Below are 24,688 nucleotides of genomic sequence, written 5' to 3' on the forward strand. Positions count from 1 at the left end.
TAAGATTTTCTTTTATTTAAGAGGCTATAATTTTACTCGGTAATTCATTTTAATTTTAAGTAACTTCATAACAGTTGATATTTTGATAATATGCAAAAGCTTTATTATAAGTACACTAACTTTGAAATATATTTATGCTTTATCCTCCAAGCTTTGTGAAGAGCATGAAACAAGCTGGCTATGTCTTCATACTCTATTTTTACTTCTAGGTATTATAGATTTTTACAAACAGAAGCCATGTCTCTGATAGATGGAAATAACAGTGGGGCCATTTTCACCCTCTTGGGCTTCTCAGATTACCCGGAACTGAAAGTCCCTCTCTTCTTGGTGTTTCTCACCATCTACAGCATCACTGTGGTAGGCAATATTGGCATGATCCTCATCATCAGGATTAACACCAAATTGCACACCCCCATGTATTTCTTCCTCAGCCACCTCTCCTTTGTGGACTTCTGTTATTCTTCCATTGTTGCCCCAAAGATGCTTGTAAATCTAGTTATAATAGACAGAACCATATCATTTTTAGGATGTTTGGTGCAATTCTTTTTTTTCTGTACTTTTGTGGTAACTGAATCGTTTTTACTAGGAGTGATGGCATATGACAGGTTTGTGGCCATCTGTAACCCTCTTCTCTACACAGTAGCCATGTCTCAGAGGCTCTGTGCCATGCTGGTGTTAGGATCCTATGCTTGGGGGGTAGTATGTTCCTTGATACTGACCTGTTCTGCCTTGAATTTATCTTTTCGTGGCTTCAACATGATCAACCACTTTTTCTGTGAGTTCTCCTCTCTCCTTTCACTTTCATGCTCTGATACATTTGTCAGTCAACTTTTGCTTTTCATTTTTGCCACTTTTAATGAGATCAGCACACTCCTTATTATTCTCTTGTCCTATGTTCTTATTGTTGTCACCATTCTGAAGATGAATTCAGCCAGTGGACGCCGCAAAGCCTTCTCTACTTGTGCTTCCCATCTGACAGCCATCACCATCTTTCATGGAACAATCCTATTCCTATACTGTGTGCCCAACTCCAAGAACTCCAGGCACACGGTCAAAGTGGCCTCTGTGTTTTACACAGTGGTGATCCCCATGCTGAACCCCCTGATCTACAGTCTGAGAAATAAGGATGTCAAGGACACAGTAAGAAAAATAATAGACACTAAAGTCTTTTCTTCTTAAGTATATTATTTCAGTGTGTACTTTATGTAAAGTGTGTCAATAAAGGTTGAGTTAATGGATATTATTAAATTTAATACAGTTAATATTACAAATTGGAGTAGAAATTGAGATTTATTCCAAGAGAACAAACTTGATTTTTGTTTTTTATATTATATGATTTATCCAGCATTTACATGAAACAACAGAAGATGGCTTATAATTTGTACATAAGTATGGATCAAAAATGTAAAGTAAATTTAAAAAGCTTCATTTATTTATTTCATATGTATGTCAAAACATCAATCACCCCTTACAAATATGTGTTATTCCTTCATTGAAAATTTCATAGAATTATACACTGTATTTTGATTGTATCTACTCTAAGACCCCCACCTCTAACTACTCCTAGGGTACCTCAAATCATCACCCCCACAACTTCATGCTCTCTCCTTATTTTGTAAAGTCCATAGAGTCCAATTAGCAGTCTCATATTGTCAAGGATGAATAGAGCATGAACATTGTACCAGGAGGCAGATCCTTAAAGAAAAATGACTCTTCCTGTCCCAGGAGTGATTAATGTCTAGTAGCTTGTCAATGAAGAGACTTGACACGCTCCCACCACACCCATTTTTAAATGTTAAGTACTTTGATCTTGGGCATATCTTAAGACAGTATCTACATTTGCTGTGAATGCAAGAGCTTAATGTCCCTATCATATTGGGAATAATTCACACAACACCATTTGTATATTGAAAGAAATATTCCAAAGAACAGCTTCTTGAATGGGATAATGTTGTACAGCAGTTTATTCTGATTTCAAATGTCCTTTCCAGAATGGAGGAGGAGATTAATGAGACTCAAGTAGTAAATAAAAATGTCATATATCTCTAAAGAAGAGACTTGGAAGATTCTAGAAGATACTTTCAAGCTTTATAGAGAAAAGTAAACTGTTGTTTGGACATAAGACTCTGAAAACCCATGAATAAATTCTTGAGCATGTACAGTGAGTTATGGCAGAGAATGCCAGAGTTGTAGCCTTCATGAGTCCTCCCCTGCACTAGCTTGGGCTTTTCAGTGATGAATCTGCTTCTGAGTCATCCCTGTTCCTGTAAGCAATTCTTCAACTTTTGTTTAGTTACTTAATAAAAATTTACCGACACTCCTAGTTTGACTTTAGGCATTAATTGTTTTAGTTCTATAGTGGGTTCCCTTTCTGGGATGAGTAACCTGCATATGTGCCATGCCCCTGGAAAAAATTCTGTCACACACCAGCAAGACTGTCTTAATTAGGGTTTCTATTGCTGTAAAAGGACACCGTGACCATGACAACTCTTACAAAGGAAAACCTTTAAATGGGATGGCTCCCCTAAAGTTTGGGGTTAAATCCATGATCATCATGGTGAGACATGGCAGTGTGCAGGCAGAGATGGTGCTAGGGAAGAAGCTGAGATTCCTACATCTTTCAGGCAATAGGAATTCAGCTGTGATACTGGGAGTTGCTTGAGCATAGAACTTAAAGCCCACCCCAACAATGCCAAATTTATTCCAACAAGGCCATACTTACTCCAACAAGCCACCACTCCTAATAATGCCACTCCCTATGAGTTTATGGACCCCAATTACATCCAAACTACTACAGAGGCTATTTGTAACCTAAGCTTAGAACAAAAGGTTTAAGTCCACTTTGTATACTTAACTTCAAAATCTCAGCAACCAAGCAAACACAAATCGAATGAAACAAACAAATAAATAAATAAAGCAATACCTTCATATATACACATAAGCCCCGACCACAGTACTGGGGCCCCTGGATTTTGGATGCACTGTAATGAAGAAATATGTGATGGAGACATGAGAAAGATAGTGTATATAGTGAAGAGATGGGAGAAAAAGCAATACTGAGAGGTGGAACTGAAGACAGACAGGTAGTGAGGAGAAGGCCAATATGAGGAGCTGATGTAGCAAGATGAGGCAATGGTGAGGTCCTAGCTCAGGCTGCTGCCAAAGGCTAAGTCTAAGTCTGTGGTTCTACTGCAGCTGGGTCTGTGTTGATTTCTGATGCCTGTGTTACCACCAAAAGCCATGCAGATATTTTTGGTCAGGGCGGCCGTTTGAGACCATGTGGATGAATGACCAAGGGCTATGCTGATGTTGTTTCTCCCCTCACCAACAGCTGTGCAGCAGTATAAGCAGTGGAGTGAGCTTGAGGTTGCTAGACCCACCCCATGCAAGGGTGTCTTATTTCCAGTCACTGAACAGCAGTGACAGTAGTGGTATGGGAGAAAGCTGCTCTGCCTTTAGGTGAGATGGGGAGAAGCCCTACCATATACCCAGGCTGACAAACTCAGCTACCACCCATGCCCACATAGAGGGTCTTGAATTGGCCCACCCCAACATCTACCCCATCTGTGACCTGATGAAGAGACTGAACCTGAAAATCATAGCCACAGGATTCCCTTGACACAGGGCAACAGCCTGATATCTGAGAGGAGTTTCAGTGTAGCTCCAGATGGTGTAGCAGGAGCCAGAAGCCTTGAACCAGACCAAAAACTCACTGCAATGAACATTAGCATGTAAAGCTGGGCAAAAGAGTATACAGCGTGATACAGCACAGCTCCCCAGGCAACTACAATGAAAGAATGTGATGGAGAAGAGGAAAGACAGAGAGCAGAGGGGTAGAGATGTGGCAGCTGTGACTGGTCTGAAACTTGCAATTGATAGAGGAGCAGGTCATTGCCCAGAGTAGTGAGAGAGATAGTTCTTTTAATTTTAATTTTAGTGTTTTTTTTATTTTCTTGTGGGAAGGAGATTAAAAGGGTGGAGGACAAATATGAAAGAGATGAGCAATGCGAGTGGGATTTGGGGTGTATGGTGTGAAGTTCACAAAAAATCAGTTGAAATTTATGTTAAATAAATATTGACAGAAGAAAAATACCTCCTGATAATAAAATGCCACAAGTAAAAAATAAAAAAATTCAACATCAGAGAAATGAAAATCTATTCATAGTGGAAATCATCTCATTGTAATTAGAAAGGTTGTTGTGAAAAAGAAGGAAAACATAGGGAATGCTGAGAAACATGGAGAAAAGAGAGGTTTATACAATGTTAGCAAAAATGTAAATTGGGATAACAATTAGGGAAAAAAAGGAAGAACTTTCTCAAAAAACAACAGAAATGAACAAGCAGAAGCTTCTTGTTTATAATATGCTTTCCTGGTACCAGGATTTGGAAGGTGAAGGCAGGAGGTTTTTTGCGTTTGAGAGTATGTTGGGCTACATAAAGAGACTGCATTTTAAAATAAGTCAAACAAAGTGAAAGAAAAGTGGTGAGACTAAAAACTACACTATATTATCAAGAAATCCTAATACAAACTAAATGTTCCTGATGAAGTCAACATGCCCATGACCATCAGAGTCATCTGAAAGTCTCAGCTCAGTGGTAGCTGAAGTAATGTTCATATTGTCAAGAATATGATCCTGGTGCACATCAGTAGATAAACAAAGAATATGTGTTAACAGAGTAGCACACTCAGCATCCATAAGGACAAGGGAATTATATAATGTATGACCCACTGATTGAACTGGAGAGCATCCTATGAGCCACAGTTAGCCACACCCAGAAACACTGCACACCATCTCCTTCATAGATTTGATATAAACCAATGATCACTTAGATTTTGAGAGTAGAATTATCATTGTTGGGGTGTCAGAATAAAAGTATCGACTTACATATTTGGTATTTATTGTTCATATCAAAATATGAGCATAATTTCTCAAGTGGAACAGAAACAAACACAGACTGTATTATAGTTTAATGCTAGTATTGGGTTTAAAAATGAAATGGTTTACAAGTAATACATTTTAAAAGATAAAATTGTGAAAAATCTTCTTTTCCCCTCTGAAGGCCTGACCTCTCATGAGTGTACCCTCTACTCCTGCCCAACTCCTGCGCAAAGCTCCCATCACCCCCGGATCTCTCTGGGCCTGCACCTCCCATACAGTGGACCTTCTCAGAGAGGGAGGACATCCCTGAGTCTGGAAACACTTCACTCTTCCTTCCCCCTCCACCAGCCTGATGTCTTCTGAGATGAGTGTACCCTCTGCTCCTGACTGACTCCTGCACAACACCCCCATCACCCCCAGATCTCTTTGTGCCTTCAATAGAGTGGACCACCCAGACAGGGAAAACTCCCTGAATCTGGAAACACCTCACTCTTCCTTCCCCCTCTGCTGGCCTGACCTCTTGTGAGGTGAATGTACCCTCTGCTCCTGCCCGACTCCTGCCCAATGCCACCATTACCGCCAGATCTCTCTGGGCCTGCACCTGCTATAGAGTGGACCTGCCCAAACAGGGAGGACACATAGGTTCTAATTATCAAATAACTGAACATTGTCCAAATGGGTCACAAGAATTATTCAGGATGGTGCAAGGATTATAAAGTGATTATATTCCACTTCCTTATTGCAGGAATGAAAAACAGAAAGCAGGGGAATCTACATGCAGAATTCTATTTCTCACAGTGTTTTCTGTGTATGCATTTATCATTCATATCACTCGGATCATCTAAACTAGCATATATACCCTATTATGATTATTTCTGTGCTTACAGAGCAGGGATTGAAAAGTAACCATTTCTGGCTTGATACTTGATTTAACCTGGAACAATCTGAAAAAAGTATCTCTGTCCTTGATATCTTAGGCATGTGAGAAAACTAGAAATTTTATAAAAATAATCCAATGACAGTGAAATTGTCACAGAGATATTCAGATTGTATCATTAAAGCACATGAACTTACATGTGAAGTAAACCCATAGATCAAAGTATCTATAGCCTCATTAGAGAAACTTTCTACAGTAGACGGCAATACAGGAGCACTGACTGGTTGTTGTGTAGATAACAAATGACTATAGAGTCCCAGACCTAAATTAGACATTTATATTATACCCTCTCATCTCAAGACCCAGGGATTCTTGAGGAAGAGGGAAGGAGTGTGAAAGATTGTAAGCAACATAGCAGATAGATAAGTTCAAGGAAACAGTATTTTCCAGACCCAACATGATAGTGCAAATATGACTGACTGCCACTGTGACAGCAATTATAAGACCTGCACAAGTTTCAGAGAGACCCAATCCTAGCATGGCAGAAGGAAAGTAGAAACTTAAGTCCACCACATAACTAACTAATTAGCATTCAATAGTTTCTAAGAGAGGATAGTCAGGTTTTCATTTTCTTTTGTTTCAGTAACGTAACTTCCTGTTGGTTTACCACACATAGCTGCCCCACTCTCAAGACTAGTGAACAATAGAAAGTGGGCTTGATAGGGGAAAACCAATCTCAAAGATGTGTGGGAAAGCATGGGGGAAGTTCAATTAGCTAATGTTAAAAGAAACAGCTCAGGAGAAATTTAAACATATCAAAATTCTTTGCATGAATTTCTTAAAGAAGTAATACAATTAAAAAAAGAAATATCTTCAGTTGAGGGGCATCGAGGTTGCTTCCTCTTTCTGGCTACTACAAACAATGCTGCTATGAACATGGTTGAACATATGTCCTTGTTGTATGAACATGCACTATTTGGGTATATACCCAAGAGAGGAATGGCTGGATCTTGAGGTAGACTGAATCCCATTTTTCTGAGCAACCACCATACTGATATCCAGAGTGTTCTTCCAAGTTCGCACTCCCACCAGCAATGGAGGAGTGTTCCTTTTTCTCCACATCCTCTTCAGCAAAGATTGTCATTGGTATTTTTGATTTTAGCCATTCTGACAGGTGTGAGGTGGTATCTCAGAGTTGTTTTGAGTTGCATTTCTCTGATGGCCAAGGATTTTGAGCACTTTCTTAAGTGTCTTTCAGCCATTTCAGATTCCTCTGTTGAGAATTCTCTATTTAGTTCTGCACCCCACTTTTTAATTTCATTGTTTGGTGTTTTGGTGGCTAGCTTCTTGAGCTCCTTATATATTTTGGAAATCAGTCCTCTGTCAGATGTGGGATCAGGGAAGATCTTTTCCCATTCTGTGGGTGGTCGTTTTGTCTTACTGACTGTGTCTTTTGCCTTGCAGAAGCTTCTCAGTTTCAGGAGGTCCCATTTATTAATTGCAGACCTCAATGTCTGTGCTACTGGTGTAATGTTCAGGAAGCAGTATCCTGTGCCAATTTGTTCAAGGGTAATTCCCACTTTCTCTTCTAGAAGATTCAGTGTGGCTGGATTTATGTTGAGATCTTTGATCCATTTGCACTTAAGTTTTGTGCATGGTGACAGGTATGGATCTATCTGCAATCTTCTGCATGTCTGAATCCAATCCTGCCAGCACCATTTGTTGAAGATGCTATCTTTTTTCCATTGTATAGATTTAGCACCTTTGTCAAAAATAAGGTGTTTGTAGGTGTGTGGGTTAATATCAGGGTTTTCAATTCAATTCCATTGGTCTATCTCTCTATTTTTGTCCCAATACCAAGCTGTTTTCAGAACTATGGCTCTATATTAGAGCTTGAAGTCAGGGATGGTGATGCCTCCAGAAGATCCTTTATTGTAAAGAGTTGTTTTGGCTATCCTGGGTTTTTTATTTTTCCATATAAAGTTGAGTATTGTTCTTTCAATGTGTGAAAAACTGTATTGGGATTTCGATGGGGATTGCGTTGAATCTGTAGATTGCTTTTGGCAGAATTGCCATTTTTACTATGTTAATTCTGCCTATCCAAGAGCATGGGAGATCATTCCATTTTCTGGTATCTTCTTTAATACAATGGAGTACTACTCAGAAAAAAAAAGCAGTGGAATCTTGGAATCTTGAAATTCCCAGGCAAATGGATGAAACTAGAAGAAACCATCCTGGGTGAGGTTACCCAGTCACAGAAAGAGAAACATGGTATGTACTCACTCATATATGAAATTTAGACATAGAGCAAAAGATTATCAGTCTATAATCCTCTTCACCAAAGAAACCAGGAAACATGAAGGACTCTAAGGGATAAATGGTCCCCAGGAATGGGAAGTGGCATGAACTCCTGAGTTAATAGGAGCATGAGGGTAGGGGAGAGGGAGCTGCCACAATAAGAGCAGGAGAAGAGGAGTAGAGGAGAGGAAATGGAGGAGCAGGAAAATTGAGTTGAGGGAAGAATAGAGGAGAGAGAGCAGGATGAGAGATACCATATATGGCAGAGCTACTATAGGTCCGAGAAGAGAACTAGAACTAGGGAGATCGCCAGAGACCTACAAGGATGACATGATCTGACAATCCAGGCAATGGTGGAGAGGAAAACCTAAAAGCCCTTCCCCCAAATGAGATTGATGACTACTCTTTCTGCCATCCTAGAGTCCTCATCCAGTGGCTGATGGAAGCAGAGTCAGACATCCACAGATATACACTGAGGTGAAATCTGGAATTTAGTTGAAGAGAGGGAGGAATGAAGATCAAAGGGTTCTGTACCAGGTTGGAGAAACCCACAGAAACAGCTGGCCTGAACAAGGGAGATCACATCGATCCCAGATGTTGTCTGGGAGGCCAGTACAAGACTGATCCAGACCCCTGAACATGGATGTCAATAAGGAGACCTCTGCACTCCAGGGAGCCTCTGGTAGTGGATTAGTATTTATTTTTCCCTGGTGAAGGAAGGGACTTTGAGAGCCCATCCCACATGAAGGGATACACTCTGGCCCTGGACTAATGGGGAAGGGCCCAGGCCCATCACAGGAAGATTTGGTGGACTCTGCAGAGCCCCTGTTGAAGGCCCTACCCTGCCTGAGGATTAGTGGGTGGATGGGGTGGGGAGTAGGTTGGGGTGGGGGAGGAGAAATGGGGGATGAAGGGAGGGAGAGGGAGAAAGGACTCACATGTGAAACAAGCTTGTTCCCTCACTTGAACTAATAAAAAAATAAAAAATGAAATATCTCACCAAGATATAAATTCAGCTGATTCTGATGTAGAATCATTTTCATGATTTCAAGAAGCAAGCTGCAAGCTACCTTTCTCTTGCCTTGTTTCATGATTAAATCATGATCAAGTGAATCTTTCCATTCATTCCTGAAAGAATCTGCTCATAAAGTCACAGGATTTCCATGTTTGGAACATTATATGCAACATAGTTACAACCTGGAAGACAAGACCCCCTAGACCATCTATTGTTCCATTCCCTTGAGGTGTTAAAGAAAGCAATTAAATGATTTTTTCTGATGTTACACTATTTTATGTTACATATGTATGTGTTTTTATTGATATGTAGTCATGGTATACTTTAAGAGCGTATTTGTGACATTTCAATAAATAGAAACAACATATGATGGTCATGTCTGGGTAACTGGCCTGTATGTTATCTCATAAGGTCAGCATTGTGTTTTGCTCAGAACACTGAAAATCCTCACCACCTACTATGACATTTTTGAAGATGGAGTTACTGTTCCACTTGGTCCCACTCCCATTAGCCACAAAGAAACACAGAGACTTAAATATAAACTGTTTGGCCAATGACTTAAGCTTCTTACTATCTCTCTCTTAGTTATTAACCCATTTCTATTAAACTATGTATTGTCACAAGGCTATGACTTACCTATAATCCAGCATGTTACTCCTTCAGCAGTATGGTGTCTCTCTGTCTGTTTCTCTCTGCTTCCTCTCCCCAGAATGATGGGGGATGTCCTTCTGCATATATGTTTCTCTTATTTGTTGATGAATAAAACACTGATTTTCCAGTAGCCAGTCAGGAGGTATATGTAGGGCTATGGGACAAAGAGAATTCTGGGGAGAAGATTCTGGCAGAGAGGAGCCGCCAAGGGACACCATGTAACCAAAGATGCTGGAGCATTCTCAAGTAAGATGAGACCATGTGGAAATACTCGATTAACAGAAATGGGTGAATAATTAAAAGAGAGTTAGTCAATAAGAAACCTAAGCCATCCACCAAACAGTTTATAATAAATATAAGCATCTGTGTGTTTATTTGGGGCTAAATGGATGTGGGACCAGGCTGGACAGAAATAAACACACAGATGCTTATATAAATTATTTTCTTCTCAACAGCATATGAAATCTTAAAGACAGATCCTTTATCTGCTCAGAAGAGAGAACTCAAATTATAAAAGGACAAAATAAAATAAAAGAACAAATAAGAATCAGTATTATAAACAAACATATACAGTGTTCAAATGATATTTATCTTAGAGACAGTTTCTCAATACACATATTGGTAATTACAGTACAGTACATAGACACAAGAAGGAGGAAAATTAGGAAACATTAGATCCAGGGTAAACACACACAAACACACACACACACCAACTTTTTCAAACATCTTCACAAATAAAATGTGTACACCACAGACTGTTTGGCTCAAATATACATTTTTTTTAAATGATTACTATGTTTGACCAATTTATTGTCACTGTGAGAAGCTCCCCAAGAACACAAATCAAGTAAAGTAGAATTTACAAATGTCTCACAGATTCATTCTTTGCAGTTGAGAGATCAGGTTGCTGCCTGGACGTCAGAAAGCTTTAGCAGAAGGCTGTGCCTGCTTTGATTTCACATGAGAACTTGGGAGTGTGGCACAGCAGATCTTCCTCTCTTAGTTAATTCTGTCTAGGAGAAACACTCACAAAGATAGATCCAAATCTCCTACAATTTTCTCAAAACAACCAAGTTCACAATACAAAATACCTGTCAAATATATGAGTGTGATCACTTGGACATAGAAAGGAATTGTTTTGAGAAGATCAATTTGCAAAAGTAAGAAGAGGTGTTATTGTGTTAGATATTTTATGTATTGAGTCTCCCTAGCTAGAGAACTAAGTGAATTTCATACTTAGATGACCCCACACTTAGGAAAATACAATTCTTTTATGATAAGGATATTTATCATGGGAAATGGCAAGCATGAACTCTCAAGGAGCACAGGCCATGGAACAGGAGTTAGTTGGACAAATTAAAGTGAATAACTTGGTGACAAATTTTGGATTTTCCAATCCTTCCTCCACCAAAGCATAGATGACTTGATCCATGGACGGAGAAAATGCCTCCTTAAGGGGAGGGATGGAGGAAGGGAAGAAGGGAGGGAGGGAGGGGGCAGAGAGGGGAGTTGATTAGTGTGGGGAGAATTGCTCTATGTCTTCTGAGATGCTTGAAAGCATCACTTCTAAGTAAGGGCACTGCTCTATTATGCTGAAAACCAATTATGTCATCACAGACTGAAAAATGTCTCAGTGATAAATGCATTCCCCACAGGGAGACACTATCCATAGGGTGTTAACAGCCTGATTTCTCATGTTTTGACTTAAAAACAGGAAATGTTTTTGAAAATAAAATGTGTTGAGCTTAGTAAAAAAGAAAACAGAAGAAAATAAATCTCTCACTTTTCTTGTTGAAGCAAAGAACCCTTCTGTTTTAATAATACTTAGCTGTATACAAACTGAAATTTATTAATTTCAATGTACAGTATGTCTTCAAATGCAGAAGACAACATGGGGAGGCACCATGTGACAGACTCTAGTCTGGTTACCTTTCCGTCAAGTGGTGCCTCCCTGGTACCTTTTTAGATGTTCCCAACAGACTCACAAAGTGACAGGATATAGCATTCATCCTCCTCTCTTTGATAGTACTTTGTGTCAAAGTACATAACAGTTTGCAGTCAAAAGGCATTTTCTCTTTAATTGAGCATTTATTTTTTAAATTAAATTTGCTTTAATTATTGATCTTTTTATTTTCATGTTACATACCAACCACAGTTCCCCTTCCCTCCCCTCCTCCTGCCCTCCCCACCCTTACCCTACCTCTTGTCCATGCAGGCCTCAGAAAGGGTAAGGCCACCCATGGGGAATCAGCAAAGCCTGGCATATCAAGTTGAGGCAGGACCAAGCCCCTCCTGTCTACATCAAGGCTGAACAAGGAATCTTGCCATAGGGAATGCGCTCCAAACAGTCAACCCATGCAACAGGCAACAGGAATACATCCTGGACCCACTGTTAGGGGCCCCCACAAACAGACCAAGCCACAAAACTGTCACATACATGCAGAGGGCCTAATTTGGTCCATGCAGGGCCCACAGCTGTTAATCCAGAGTCCATGAGGTTCCAGCTATCTCTGTGCGTTTCCCTTCATGGGTATTGATCTCTGTTTTTCTCTGTTTCTCTCTCTCTCTCTCTCTCTCTCTCTCTCTCTCTCTCTCTCTCTCTGTGTGTGTGTGTGTGTGTGTGTTTGAAGGTAAGAGCAAAAAGAGGGAAAGCCATTTGCAAGCATGATATTATAGCCTCCAATGTTGCTTGCTTTGGACTGGCAAAAGACTATGCCTTTTAGCAGATCACTGATGAGGAGGGGGGTCACAGTACAATACCATACTTGGCTATTGGTGGACTGTGGAAAAGAGACAATCATTATCTTTACTTGAGTGCCCAAAAGAGAATCCACCACTCTCTTTTGATATTTAGAAACACATGGCCAATACAGGGCCCTGTTTGAATTCAATGGATCACAAGACAAAATATAGAGATAAAAATTTTGGAAAAGCAGTCTGCTGAATTATTGGTGATATCAGTTTCATGGGAAGGGAAAGTAAATAGCTTAAAATAGGTTCCTAATGCTGAGCCATGTTCTAATTGATAGTTTCAAACTCATTTCTGGTTAAAATTAGTGTATTACAAAGCAAATAATTTTTTACACATTCTGCTCATGAAGACTAATTTATATATAGTATAACACATATACACAAAACACACAGAATGTGACACCACTTTAGTGCAATAAATTGTTTATTGAATGCCTGGCACAGCATTGTATTCTGAACTCTTGATTGTATTTATACTATTTTCTCTTGAATAAATTATATTCTTAAATTGAGAGATTTACAAAATGTCACTCTTTTCTTTTCATGGTAGCCAAATTAAAAGCAAATAAACAAACAAATAAAAAGCAACAATAACAATTAAAAACCAACTCCTTTAAAACGTTTCATTTGAGCTGGGTGTTGGTAGTGCACACCCTTAATCCCAGCACTTGGGAGGCAGAGGCAGGCGGATCTCTGTGAGTTCGAGGCCAGCCTGGTCTCCAGAGCGAGTGCCAGGATAGGCTCCAAAGCTACACAGAGAAACCCTGTCTCGAAAAATAAAAAAAAAAAAATAAAGAAATAAAAAAATATAAAATGTTTCATTTGTTGTTCTTATGTGCATATGTAGTGTTTCCGGGGTGGATTCACAGCTCAGTGAAGTCAATTTTCTCCTTCCACATTTCCTTTTGGGTCAGGAGATCAAATTCTGATAATCAGGCTTACATTGTAAACACTTTATCTACTTAACTATCTCACCAGCATTTTGGTTTCTTTTTTTTTTTCCTTTTTTAAATTATAATAACAAGAATCCTCAAAAGTCCCATCATGCATTTTAGATTTCCTTTCTTTCAAGAGTCTTTGAGTACTTTCTGTCTTCATTCTTATATACTGGCCATCTACTTACCTCAAACACTAACAACATTAGATTTTGCATTGTCATCGTGGATATATCTACTTTTTTATCACACATGTTCTTTGAAAGTTTCTGCTATATGAGGTGTCATACAGAAGGGGGATGTGGCAATTATATTACATAATATAAGGTATCCCCCATGATATATATCTTTTAATATTTAAAATGAGATTGTAAATTAAAATATCATTTCAGTTTGGGGGATGGAATACAAATAACTAGTGAATTCTCTGATTTATTTCTAAAAAGTGAATACAAAGAACAGGGAATTCTATTTTAAAAAGGTCCATTTCTGTTCAGTTGAAGAAACTAATTATTAATTTCAATGTGATACATGACTTAATCTCTCTAAAACTCCTTTACTAATGCCAGGGTCAAAGTTCTCAAACAGATGAATGGAGTAATTTAATATTCATTATTTTTCTGATTGTCTCCTTCACATCTTTATTCCTCAGACTGTAAATTGGGGGGTTGACCATGGGGATCACCAGTGTATAAAACAAAGAGGCCACTTTGAATGTGAGCTTTGAGTTCTTTGAGTTTGGCACAGAGTACAGAAACAGGATTGTGCCATAGAAGATGGTGATGGTAGTCAGGTGTGAAGCACACGTTGAGAATGCTTTGTGGCGCCCTTTGGATGATTGCATCTTGAGTATGGTAACAAGGATAAACACATATGACAGGAGGATGATGAAGAGAGTACTGAGAGCATTCACAGTGGAAAGTGAGAACAGAAGGATTTGGTTCACATGAGTGTCTGAGCTGGAGAGGGCTAGAAGGGAAGAGAACTCACAGAAGAAGTGATCAATTCTGTTGAAACCAACAAAAGATAACTGGAGAGCAGAACATGTCATTGTCAAGGAGCATGTCAGTCCCCATGCATATGATCCCACCACCAGACAGATGCAGAGTTTCTGGGACATGGTGACTGTGTAGAGTAGTGGGCTGCAGATGGCCACAAACCGATCATAGGCCATAACCACTAATAAAATGGATTCAGTTACCACGAAGACAGCAAAGAAAAAGTATTGTACTATGCATTCTATAAATGAGATGGTTCTGTCTTTTGCAACAATGTTCACTAGAATCTTGGGAGCGATAACAGAGGAATAACAGAAATCTACAAAGGAGAGGTGGCTGAGGAAGAAGTACATGGGGGTATGGAGTTTGTTGTTAATCCTGATGATGAGGATCATGCCAATATTGCCTACCACAGTGATGCTGTAGATGGTGAGAAACACCAAGAAGAGAGGGACTTTCAGTTCCGGGTAATCTGAGAAGCCCAAGAGGATGAACACAGCCCCACTAGTATTTCCATATGTCAATGACATGGTTTCTTTTCTGCAGAATATGGAATTTATCCTAAAACAATAAAATAGAAATTAGGAAGTTGGAGGAATTTTTTTTTTGCCTATGTAGCCTCACTATGTTATAGTTCTTAGATTAAAAAGAAATCACACTTTGAACATCTCCATTTTGATCTGCCAGAGATCACAAATCATTTTTAAAGCTTCTCAAGGGCAATATAATTTTTCAGTTAAATTCTAAGTTGGAATATAAGTTTCATTGCTATTGTTGCAATAACATGTAATTATATTATCTTCATTTCTAGTTAATTTATACCTAATATAGTTAGCCTCTCATTTTCATTGTATATATTCATAAATTATTAGCCAATGTAATACATTATTTTTCAAACCACATTTCAATAACAACAATCTCAAATGCTTAAACCTATATCATATAATATACATTTAAATTATATATATATATATATATGAATTGCTGTGTACATGTTTTGTTATCCCATGTTAGATTTGAAAATGATTTGTATCTTATTCTCAGAAGCTATTTTCTAAAATCAGCCTTAGTAAATTTTACAGAATATATATACATACATAATATATATTATTCTTTCCTATATTGCCTTAAAAATAGAAACATAGAATAGAATATAAGGATGGTATACTTTATGGATGAGGGGGAGAAAGAACAGTCTATAAAGTACTTTAATAATGAACCCAAGGACCTGAGGTTTATTCCAGTAAATGAAGGGTAAACAGCTGAACATGATAATACGAGCTTGTAATCACTCTACTGGGGAGATGGACCTATGTACATCGGTGTGGCTAGTTTGCTAGACATTGTAGTCTTTTTGGTCTTTCTAACGAGGGTAGATGGTGTCTGAGGAACATTTCTGAAGTTATTCTGTAGCCTCTACATAAATCTACATATGTACACATGAGAGGAAGAGAGACAGAGATAGAATTAGATGGAGACAGAAAGTGACAGACACAGATACAAGAAGACAGAGAGGTTGAAATACACACACACACACACACACACACACACACACACACACACACACACACACACATACACACACACACACTGACAAACACAAAATGTAGATTTCTATGCAAGAAGTATTCCAGTGATGTGAAAATACAAACCTATACACCTATAACTAGTGTCCAGATACTTAGAATCAAAGATATTCATTCATTTTTCAAGTACCATATTCCCATTTATCTTTCTTGTCAATATAGTAACTGAATTGATTTAAGATAATCATACTTTCCTTATGGAACAAAGTAGAGATTTAAGCTATCAACTATAATGAGAATAGTGTAAATAAAATGAAGATACACTGAAATACAGTATCAAGATAAAACATTAACTTAAGATATGAGGGATTTTCTCACACAGAGAGATATCTTGTATTAAAATTTGGGAATATTTTATCTTGGTTGATGATGCCATACATCAAAATGACTTACATTAATATTGAGTTATTTTCCTGATGGGAACTAATATCTACCTTTCCTTTGCAGCCTTAAAGCAAACCTTGTGTAGGCCAAATAGGAGTCCCTGTGTGAGAGAGTAATATACACATTCTTGTATTTATCGCTCCAGCCTTGGTAACACAAACCCTGGAGACTAAATGTTGCTGATCTTTTAAGGCTACAACTTAAGCAATTAAAATTAATTACTTTTGTCTGATGTAATAGTTTTAAGATGACAGATACTTACCTGAGTCTTAAATCCCATGTTTTATGAGGTATTGTATGGTATATAGTATTCTAATGCAGCATATAATGAAAGGCACATTAACTGGTAGATATAAAAATGCATACATTACTTTTCAAATACTGCGAACACACAAGATGCTCTGCAGGAGTTACTAAATATAATTATTAGCTAATGATGCCCATAATTATCCTGGTCTGCTAGTCATCATTAACAGTTCAATCTCCTATCCAATTCCAAATATACCCTGTATTTATCAAACATCTTTTCTCCAAATTTCCTCCCCATAGCCTGCACAAGCACTAGTTACATACAGCCATTTTCTTCAGTACCCAGATTATTTCCTCATAAGGTCTTCCATTCTAACTACATGTTTGAAAACAGTAATAATTTTACAAATAAATAATATTCAATTTTATACACATTTAAAGTCTATTTATACATCATGGGCTCCATGTTTTGATAAATCATGGACTTTTATAATATATGACTGAATTCAGATATTTTTTCAAATACTAATTCCAATCTCTTTCTGCTTATAGCTATATACACACCTTATGGAGCAGGTGGGGACAGAACAGTTTGTAGACTATTTTTCTAGTGATCCTAGGGACATGAAGTTTATTCGAATAACTGAAGGTAAAACAGCTATACATGAAAACATGAGTTTGTAGGCACTGTACTAGGGAGATGGACGTATGTAGACCTGTGCGGCTTGCTTGCTAGCAATCATGGTCTTTTTGATCTTTCAAATCAAGGTAGATGATGTCTGAGTAACATTTCTGAAGTTATCCTTTGGCCTCCACACACATGTGCATATGCATACACGAGGAGAGTGAAATAGACAGAGATGGAATAAGACAGAGGCAGAAATTTTAAGTTGTATCATTTTAATGAATTCCTTCTTTTTAAAGGATTATGTATATCTCCAATGGTATCTGTATTATTTTCTTTCATATAAATGATATGTGAATGCTTGTAGTAGAACCCTGCCTTGCCAGTGAATCTGGCCGCTAACACAAATTTACTGGCAAGGCAAGATGCTACTACAAATACTTTTTTCTGAGGCAAGAATACTACAAACTAAACTATGTTTACATATGTTCATAGATGTCACTATGACATAGTGACTATATGACATAGATATCCTTTAGGGGAATGTTCCTCATTCCCATGGGTACATTGAACATTGCTTGAGAAAGACAATATGGCAACCATGAATGAAATCTAAATTCCAAGATAATAATCATATCATAGAATAGATCTTTTATGGCCACAATAATATAAAAAAGAAATAAATAAAATAATTTTCAGAAATTTTATAAATTTATAGAGATGAACATTTTTTGAAGAAGGCCAATATCAGGTGTGGAAAGATATCACATGGATAGTTAGTTAACTGCAGATTCAGGAATTAGCACTGAAACACAAAACATACTTGGAGATTGAGTGATGGCTTTGTGATGAGCACTTCCCAGAACTCACATGGAAACTACCAAGGATCTGTTACCCATTGACTGGAGGTTATGATGTTTGGGTCATGTTGACATGTGATACACAGATATAAATGCAGGCAAAACAACTATAAATATAATCATAAATGCATCAATAATAAAGAAAACATATAATCCAATATCAGTAGAATAAATGAAATTATAAATCAGAGTATATGTTGTGATTTAAAATTTTGAAACAAAAGACTAAAAATTTAACAAATGTTTTCCCCCAAAATTAAACATAATTCTGACAACAAAGGTGACAATCTGTGATTTACTAAAGTTACATTAAATGAGGATTAATTTCCCCTGCCTACTTCAAGATCTCAAGAGAATGGGACTAGATTGTCCCAAAGGCATGTGCTCCCAAGGTTGTAACTATCAATATAAGGCAAGTCTCTCAGACAAAATACATGTTACATTTTTTACAATCAGGTGGAAAATTCAAACAAAAGATTTTTTTCTTCCATCCTTTCTTTCTTTTGAATTAGAATCACATTTTTTTAAGGAATAACATGACTCTTACCATTCTCCTGGTTTTGGAGATAGTGTGAATAACAAAGAAGTGGAGTGCAAATTTCTGCAGATTTTACAAGGTGCTCATCTAAGCTCCTCCACACAGGTAAAGAAGGACAGATGGTATGTAAGGATAGAAGTGAATGGAAAATCTGAAAAATGTTAGCTGTCTAGCTTTGAAAATGTGTAGACTCACTGAGAAGATAGGATATATAATATTTTAATAGACCATGAGAGAGGAAAAGCAGGTTTTAAGACAGTTGAGTGGGAAGGGTAGTAAAATGCTTTTGGCTAGAAGGTGAATATGGACACTGGGGCTAGAATTCTACAATCGGGACAGACAGGGTGAAGAGAAGAAGACAAGAAGAAGAGCCACAAAAATAAAGTATGATGGAAAATGTCATGAGGAAAGCCATTTGTTTGTTAAACTAATTGGAGTGGAAGAGCTTATGCTAGAGAAAAAAATAATGAAAGTACAGATTTCCTTTCGAATTGTGAGCCCTGAGAGCAAAGAAACAAGCAGCTTACATAGGGAAAGGTCATAAGGATGATTATTAACATCTATGTGTAGTGTAATAACAGGACTGTACCCCTGGATTGACTGCACTCTATGCAATGCAGGCTTACATGAATTGCAGTGCTTTGCAAAATGAAACATTTGGATTATGTGCAAGTGATAATTAGAGTCCCTAGCTTAATGATAGAGTATCTTAAGATGTTACTTCATTTTACAGGAAATCCCTGAATAATGTAATAATACTTATTTCATTTGGTATTTAGTTAGTTAGCTAGCTAGCTAGTTAGATGTTAGGTGTTTTGTTTCATTCTCAGATAATTGAGGGGCAGAATGAATTTATGAATTGTCTAGAATGAAGAATAGAGAGAGAGATAGAAAATGAAGAAAGGTAAACAAAGAGGTATAGTGGCCTAGAAATATGAAATGTCTGTGAGTCTTCATGAGTTTATTTTAGATGAGAAAATCCCCTTGCATTTGGGTTTCTTCTGCTTCTTTTTGGCAATGGTGTTAAGAATCTCTATTTTCCATCATAAATGCTATGTTTTCCACAGTTTTAGCTCAAGAGTACTTCCTAATATGTCATCGTCTGTGCCTAGATAATGGATCAGTCTGACATAGGAAAGTCTATACATGGGTAGGTGTGTGAGGCTCAGAGGTGTAGATAGGAAGACGTAGGTGGACTTTTATGTGTATGCTAGTGAGAATGTCACATTTTTCTGCCTTCAATCTTAATAAATTCTATAAAGTAGTAAAATACAACATTTTTCTGCTCTGTTTTCAATATTCTATGTACAATGATTAATAAATATATTTAAAGATATATTAATAGAAAAAATAATTATCATGTGTATAGTTTTAAAATGTAATGAGTCCCAGGATAAAGAATAAAGTGAAACAAGACCTAAACAAAGAACTACAAAAAGAATTGTTAAGACTTTGTAAAGGTAAACCAAAAAATGAAGCCCAGAGTAAGATAATATGTAATTATACTAACATCACCCCTATCATTTAGGAACTTACAGTATTTAAAGAAGAAAAATTGGTTGGTTTGAAATAAGTATTCTACAACCTCATTCTATAATCATAAATATAAAAGTCAAGAATTTGCATTTTAACTCAAATTAAAAAGAAATTTCAAACATGGTATTTTCATTAGTGCATGCCCTAATCCTTCTTTAAAATACCTTGTGGTCAATTTATAACAATAGGTTCACAGAAGATGAAAGGTATAATTTTCTTAACTATCCAGGTTTTATAGGTGAATACGTGTCTTGTAAGTGATCTCTTTCTACTAATTTTTCTCATTTTCAGAATTAACCTTGCATATTCTTGCAAATCAATGATGTTACTGTCAGAAAGAAATAATAGTGGGGTCACGTTCACCCTCTTGGGCTTCTCAGATTACCCAGAACTGACAGTCCCTCTCTTCTTGGTGTTTCTCACCATCTACAGCATCACTGTGGTAGGCAATATTGGCATGATCCTCATCATCAGGATTAACTCCAAACTGCACACCCCCATGTACTTCTTCCTCAGCCACCTCTCCTTTGTGGACTTCTGTTATTCCTCCATCATTGCTCCAAAGATGTTGGCGAACCTGGTTGCAAAAGACAGAACCATCTCATTTATAGAATGTATAGTACAATACTTTTTATTTTGTGTCTTTGTGGTAACTGAAGCCTTTTTATTAGTTGTTATGGCATATGACCGGTTTGTGGCCATCTGCAACCCTCTGCTCTACACAGTAGTTATGTCCCAGAAACTCTGTGTCACACTGGTGATGGGATCATACGCATGGGGCTTCACATGTTCCTTAACACTAACGTGTTCTGTTGTACAATTATCTTTTTATGGAGTCAATAGAATTGACCATTTCTTCTGTGAATTCTCCTCACTGGTAGTCCTTTCTTCCTCTGATACTCACATTAGTGAATTGTTGCTCTTCATTTTTGCCACATTTAATGCTGTCAGCACACTCATCATCATCATTTTGTCTTACCTGCTCATTGTTGTTACTGTCCTCAAGATGCATTCAGCCAGTGGGCTTCGTAAGGCATTCTCCACTTGTGCATCCCACCTGACAGCCATCACCATTTTCCATGGTACCATTTTATTCCTTTTTTGTGTGCCCAATTCTAAGAACACCAGGCTCACAATCAAAGTGGCCTCTGTGTTTTATACAGTGGTGATCCCCATGCTGAATCCTCTGATCTACAGTCTTAGAAATAAGGATGTCCAAGACACAGTCACCAAGATAGTGAGCATGATACCAAGTGTAAAAGATGATAGACACAATTAAAATTTTCAGACATTTGTAGTCAAATAATTTCTCAATGGGCATCTGTTATTTTGTTTTTTTTGTAAATACATAGTCATCATATATAGTCTTAAAAACACTTTTAAAGTTAGTTGAATTAATATTGTTATGGCTAAATTAATGAGTTGGTCTTGGAGAAACAAAACTTAGTTCTTTTAGCTTCTGAAGAAAAATCAATGATTATGTTATCACTTAATTCCAAAACGTGTCACATGAAATTGTTCAAAACACAATTTCTCAGATTACACAATGATTTGTTTGTTGTCTAAAAATACATGTACAATCCAATAAATAGTATTCCATATTCTATTCTTGTCATATATTTAGGATACAGGAACACCTTAAAAAGAGAATGTTTTCATTCTCACATAAAATGGAAATATTTGGGAATATGAGAAATAGTACTTGCCTTTAAAAATATAGACATCTAATAGTGTGGCAAGAATGAATGTGACTATCCCATAATACAGAAAATAATGGCTTCCATAGAGATTTTTGAAGAAGGAATGTTGTAATTGACTAAGGAATGATAGGATGTTTTCACAAAAATATGTATGCTTACAAATTCATTTCAGAGTGGTGAATATTTGCATTTTGTATATAACTTTCATTGAGGAATTGATTTTACTCAAGAGAAAATCAGGCATATGAGAATATTGTTATTATATCACTAATAAATACAGCTTTGAGAGCTAATGTAATCTTCTTGAGGTAAAATTATATGTGTGCATGTACTTGGCAATAATTGCCATTTAAATAACTTATTCTCAGTATATTTTAGTGGATATCTAGTAAGATTCAAACGAAATGTAAAAGTAATTAATTGGGTTATAGATATCTGACATTCTAAATCAGAGTTTATGTAGTCATGTGCACCTTTCAATTTATACTGATATTGTTAGAAGATGTAAGAAGCAGGAAACAGAAGATGTTTCCCAAATGTTAGAAAAGTAGCCACAATTAATTGCTGGGGAGAAGGGATTCTCTGAGAGACCAATTTTTCTTCAAGTCATGCAAGGATCAAATGTCTAGATTGTCATCTTCCACAGTACCATTTTATTCTTCTGTGTGCCTAACTCTAAGGAATCCAGGTTCATGACCAAAGTGGGTCCTATATTTGACAAACTGCTGATTCCCATGATGAAACCTCCATGTCTACAAAGACTTCATTGATGCTCTCTCCTGTACAGGAGAGCTTTACAGTGACATGAGTAGCTCTAAGTTCATTCCACAGCCGTGGTCCTCTAAGTAACCTCAATAAGCTCATTAAACTTGAGATGAGTGATGTCATTACTTTTGTCTGCCCTTAGTGCTTTTGCTTTGATGAATACATGTTTACTCACTGTTTTCAGGAAACAAAATGAAACAATATAGTTTTTTATCATAGTAAAGATGGCCATATTTTATACAAAAAATCTATAAAGGTGTCTTTCTGCTTTAGAATCCCTAATAATTCAGTGAACCACAAAAGAGATGAGTTTCATAGTCTCATTTTCATACTGATATATAAAATATTTTCTATGCCTTGTTATTTTCTTTGGGAATATCTGAACAATCAGAACATGTTTGAAGTCAACCTTCTGTATAATATTCATTCACAGTAAGCATGGGATACATATCAACATAATATCTTAAATCTCTCACAAACCAGATAAATAATCCAGAAACTCAAAATAGTAGGAGGGAATAAAAAAAATAATCCATTCAGAATAGAAAATAATTTTTAAAAAGAGAAAATAGAAAACCCCTCTCAATAGTATTCCCAAATGCTATAGATTCAACTCACATTTTTAAAATTTAAAATAGATTCTTCTCACATAAAATGCATCCTGACAGTAGTGTTCCCTCTATCCACTTCTCCCAATACCCCCGTACCATGTCTAAAAAAATACCCAAAGTACTCCATCCTAAAATAGAGACACTTGCACAAAGCATGTTTATTGCTGCAATGCTCTCAACAAAAGCAAAAGTCGGTGTAGATGTCAACATCTAAACTGTGTGCCATGACCTGTGACACACAAAGAGAATGAAATTTCACTATTCATTAAGAATCAAATTATGTTCTTTGTAAGAAGATGGATACAACTAATGATCATGTTAGTAAAACACATCAGAGTAATCAATAAAAAAATTGAATTTTCCCATCTAATATGCAAGTCCTGGATTTCTGTATTTATATTTGTGCATATATATTGGATTGAATTTCATGAAACTAAAAAAAAAAGGGCTATACTACAGGATGAAGTAATTTCAATTAGGCAGGGAGAGAATCAAATGAGGAGAATGGAATACACACTACATAAAAGTGAAAGGGGGTACATTACTGAAAAGAAGTGAATCATTGTATGTAGATCATAGTACACAAAAAAGGTTAAAAGAAAAAACTCAGTAGAGAAAACATATGTCACTTATGAAAAAATGGCAAAACCAACTGCTTTGTATGCTCATTAACAGACTCTAAAATAAAAGATAAAAATAGACTATGAGATTGTCACAGATAAGACATGAAAGGAAATTAGTGGAGCATGTGTGAGTACATCCAAGAGTAAAAAAAAAATATTAAGAAAATTCCCAAGAATTATGAATAGAGGAATATACTACAGAATATAGTTAACAAAGTATCCAAATTGGTTCAATACTCATGGGTAATTTATACAATTACAAACATAAGGGATTAGTAACACAGAAATCATAATAATGAGGGAAGAACAGGTCCAAAATATTCAGTTCTCATTATTAATTAAATCTAAATCTACTCTAAAAAATACACGCTAACATAAAGAAAACCCACAACAAAAATATAATAAAGAGGCAGGTTTATATGATGTTGGTGAGAAATGGGTTTTAAGGAAATACCAATTACTTTTTAAACAATAAGACGAGTCCTATAGTATTTCAAATATGTTTAGATCTAAATTAAGAAGAGACTCCAAAGACCTCTTATGTGGGTCATCTGCTACGATGATGTACATTATAACACCCAGGGCGATCCTCCATAGAAGCTCTTTCATTTTGCTATTGTAGGACTCTGTCATCAATACATAGTTTCATATTATTTCTAATGTCAACCAAAAACAAGTGGGGGTACTATATATCCATCAAATACAATACATCTGATTTCCACATATTACTACACAAATTAAAATTTGAAGAAAAATATTTATTTTCTATAACAATGAACTAATAACACCAAAGAGAAAGAAGAGAG

At 36.8% G+C, this 24,688-nt stretch overlaps 3 protein-coding genes across 4 annotated transcripts; 2 read left to right on the forward strand and 1 right to left on the reverse strand.

Annotated features, from left to right (window-relative positions):
• The first annotated feature begins 237 nt into the window (after positions 1 to 237).
• LOC100759483 (olfactory receptor 5D18) lies at positions 238 to 1,179 on the forward strand. The gene has a single exon (XM_027421136.1). It carries the CDS (start codon positions 238 to 240, stop codon positions 1,177 to 1,179), a length of 942 nt encoding a protein of 313 aa, XP_027276937.1.
• A 12,808-nt stretch (positions 1,180 to 13,987) lies between these two features.
• On the reverse strand, positions 13,988 to 14,935 carry LOC100761804 (olfactory receptor 5D18). The gene has a single exon (XM_027420926.1). It carries the CDS (start codon positions 14,933 to 14,935, stop codon positions 13,988 to 13,990), a length of 948 nt encoding a protein of 315 aa, XP_027276727.1.
• Positions 14,936 to 20,505: 5,570 nt separating this feature from the next.
• LOC100758908 (olfactory receptor 5D18) lies at positions 20,506 to 24,597 on the forward strand. 2 transcript variants are annotated; one of them, XM_027421138.1, is made up of 2 exons: positions 20,506 to 21,424; positions 24,581 to 24,597. In XM_027421138.1, the coding sequence occupies exons 1-2, from the start codon at positions 20,506 to 20,508 to the stop codon at positions 24,595 to 24,597; spliced, it is 936 nt and encodes a 311-aa protein (XP_027276939.1). The 2 variants fall into 2 exon arrangements, with proteins under 2 accessions (XP_027276939.1, XP_027276938.1); XM_027421137.1 differs by lacking the exon at positions 24,581 to 24,597 and having other exon boundaries at positions 20,506 to 21,462.
• Positions 24,598 to 24,688: the final 91 nt, after the last annotated feature.

This window comes from Cricetulus griseus, chromosome 6, assembly GCF_003668045.3.
Source record: "Cricetulus griseus strain 17A/GY chromosome 6, alternate assembly CriGri-PICRH-1.0, whole genome shotgun sequence".
NCBI classification, from domain to species: domain Eukaryota; kingdom Metazoa; phylum Chordata; class Mammalia; order Rodentia; family Cricetidae; genus Cricetulus; species Cricetulus griseus.

Bases quoted from the DNA above. Each gene is read 5' to 3' on its own strand.
- LOC100759483 (XM_027421136.1), top strand. From the start codon at position 238: ATGTCTCTGATAGATGGAAATAACAGTGGGGCCATTTTCACCCTCTTG.
- LOC100761804 (XM_027420926.1), bottom strand. From the start codon at position 14,935: ATGTCATTGACATATGGAAATACTAGTGGGGCTGTGTTCATCCTCTTG.
- LOC100758908 (XM_027421137.1), top strand. From the start codon at position 20,506: ATGTTACTGTCAGAAAGAAATAATAGTGGGGTCACGTTCACCCTCTTG.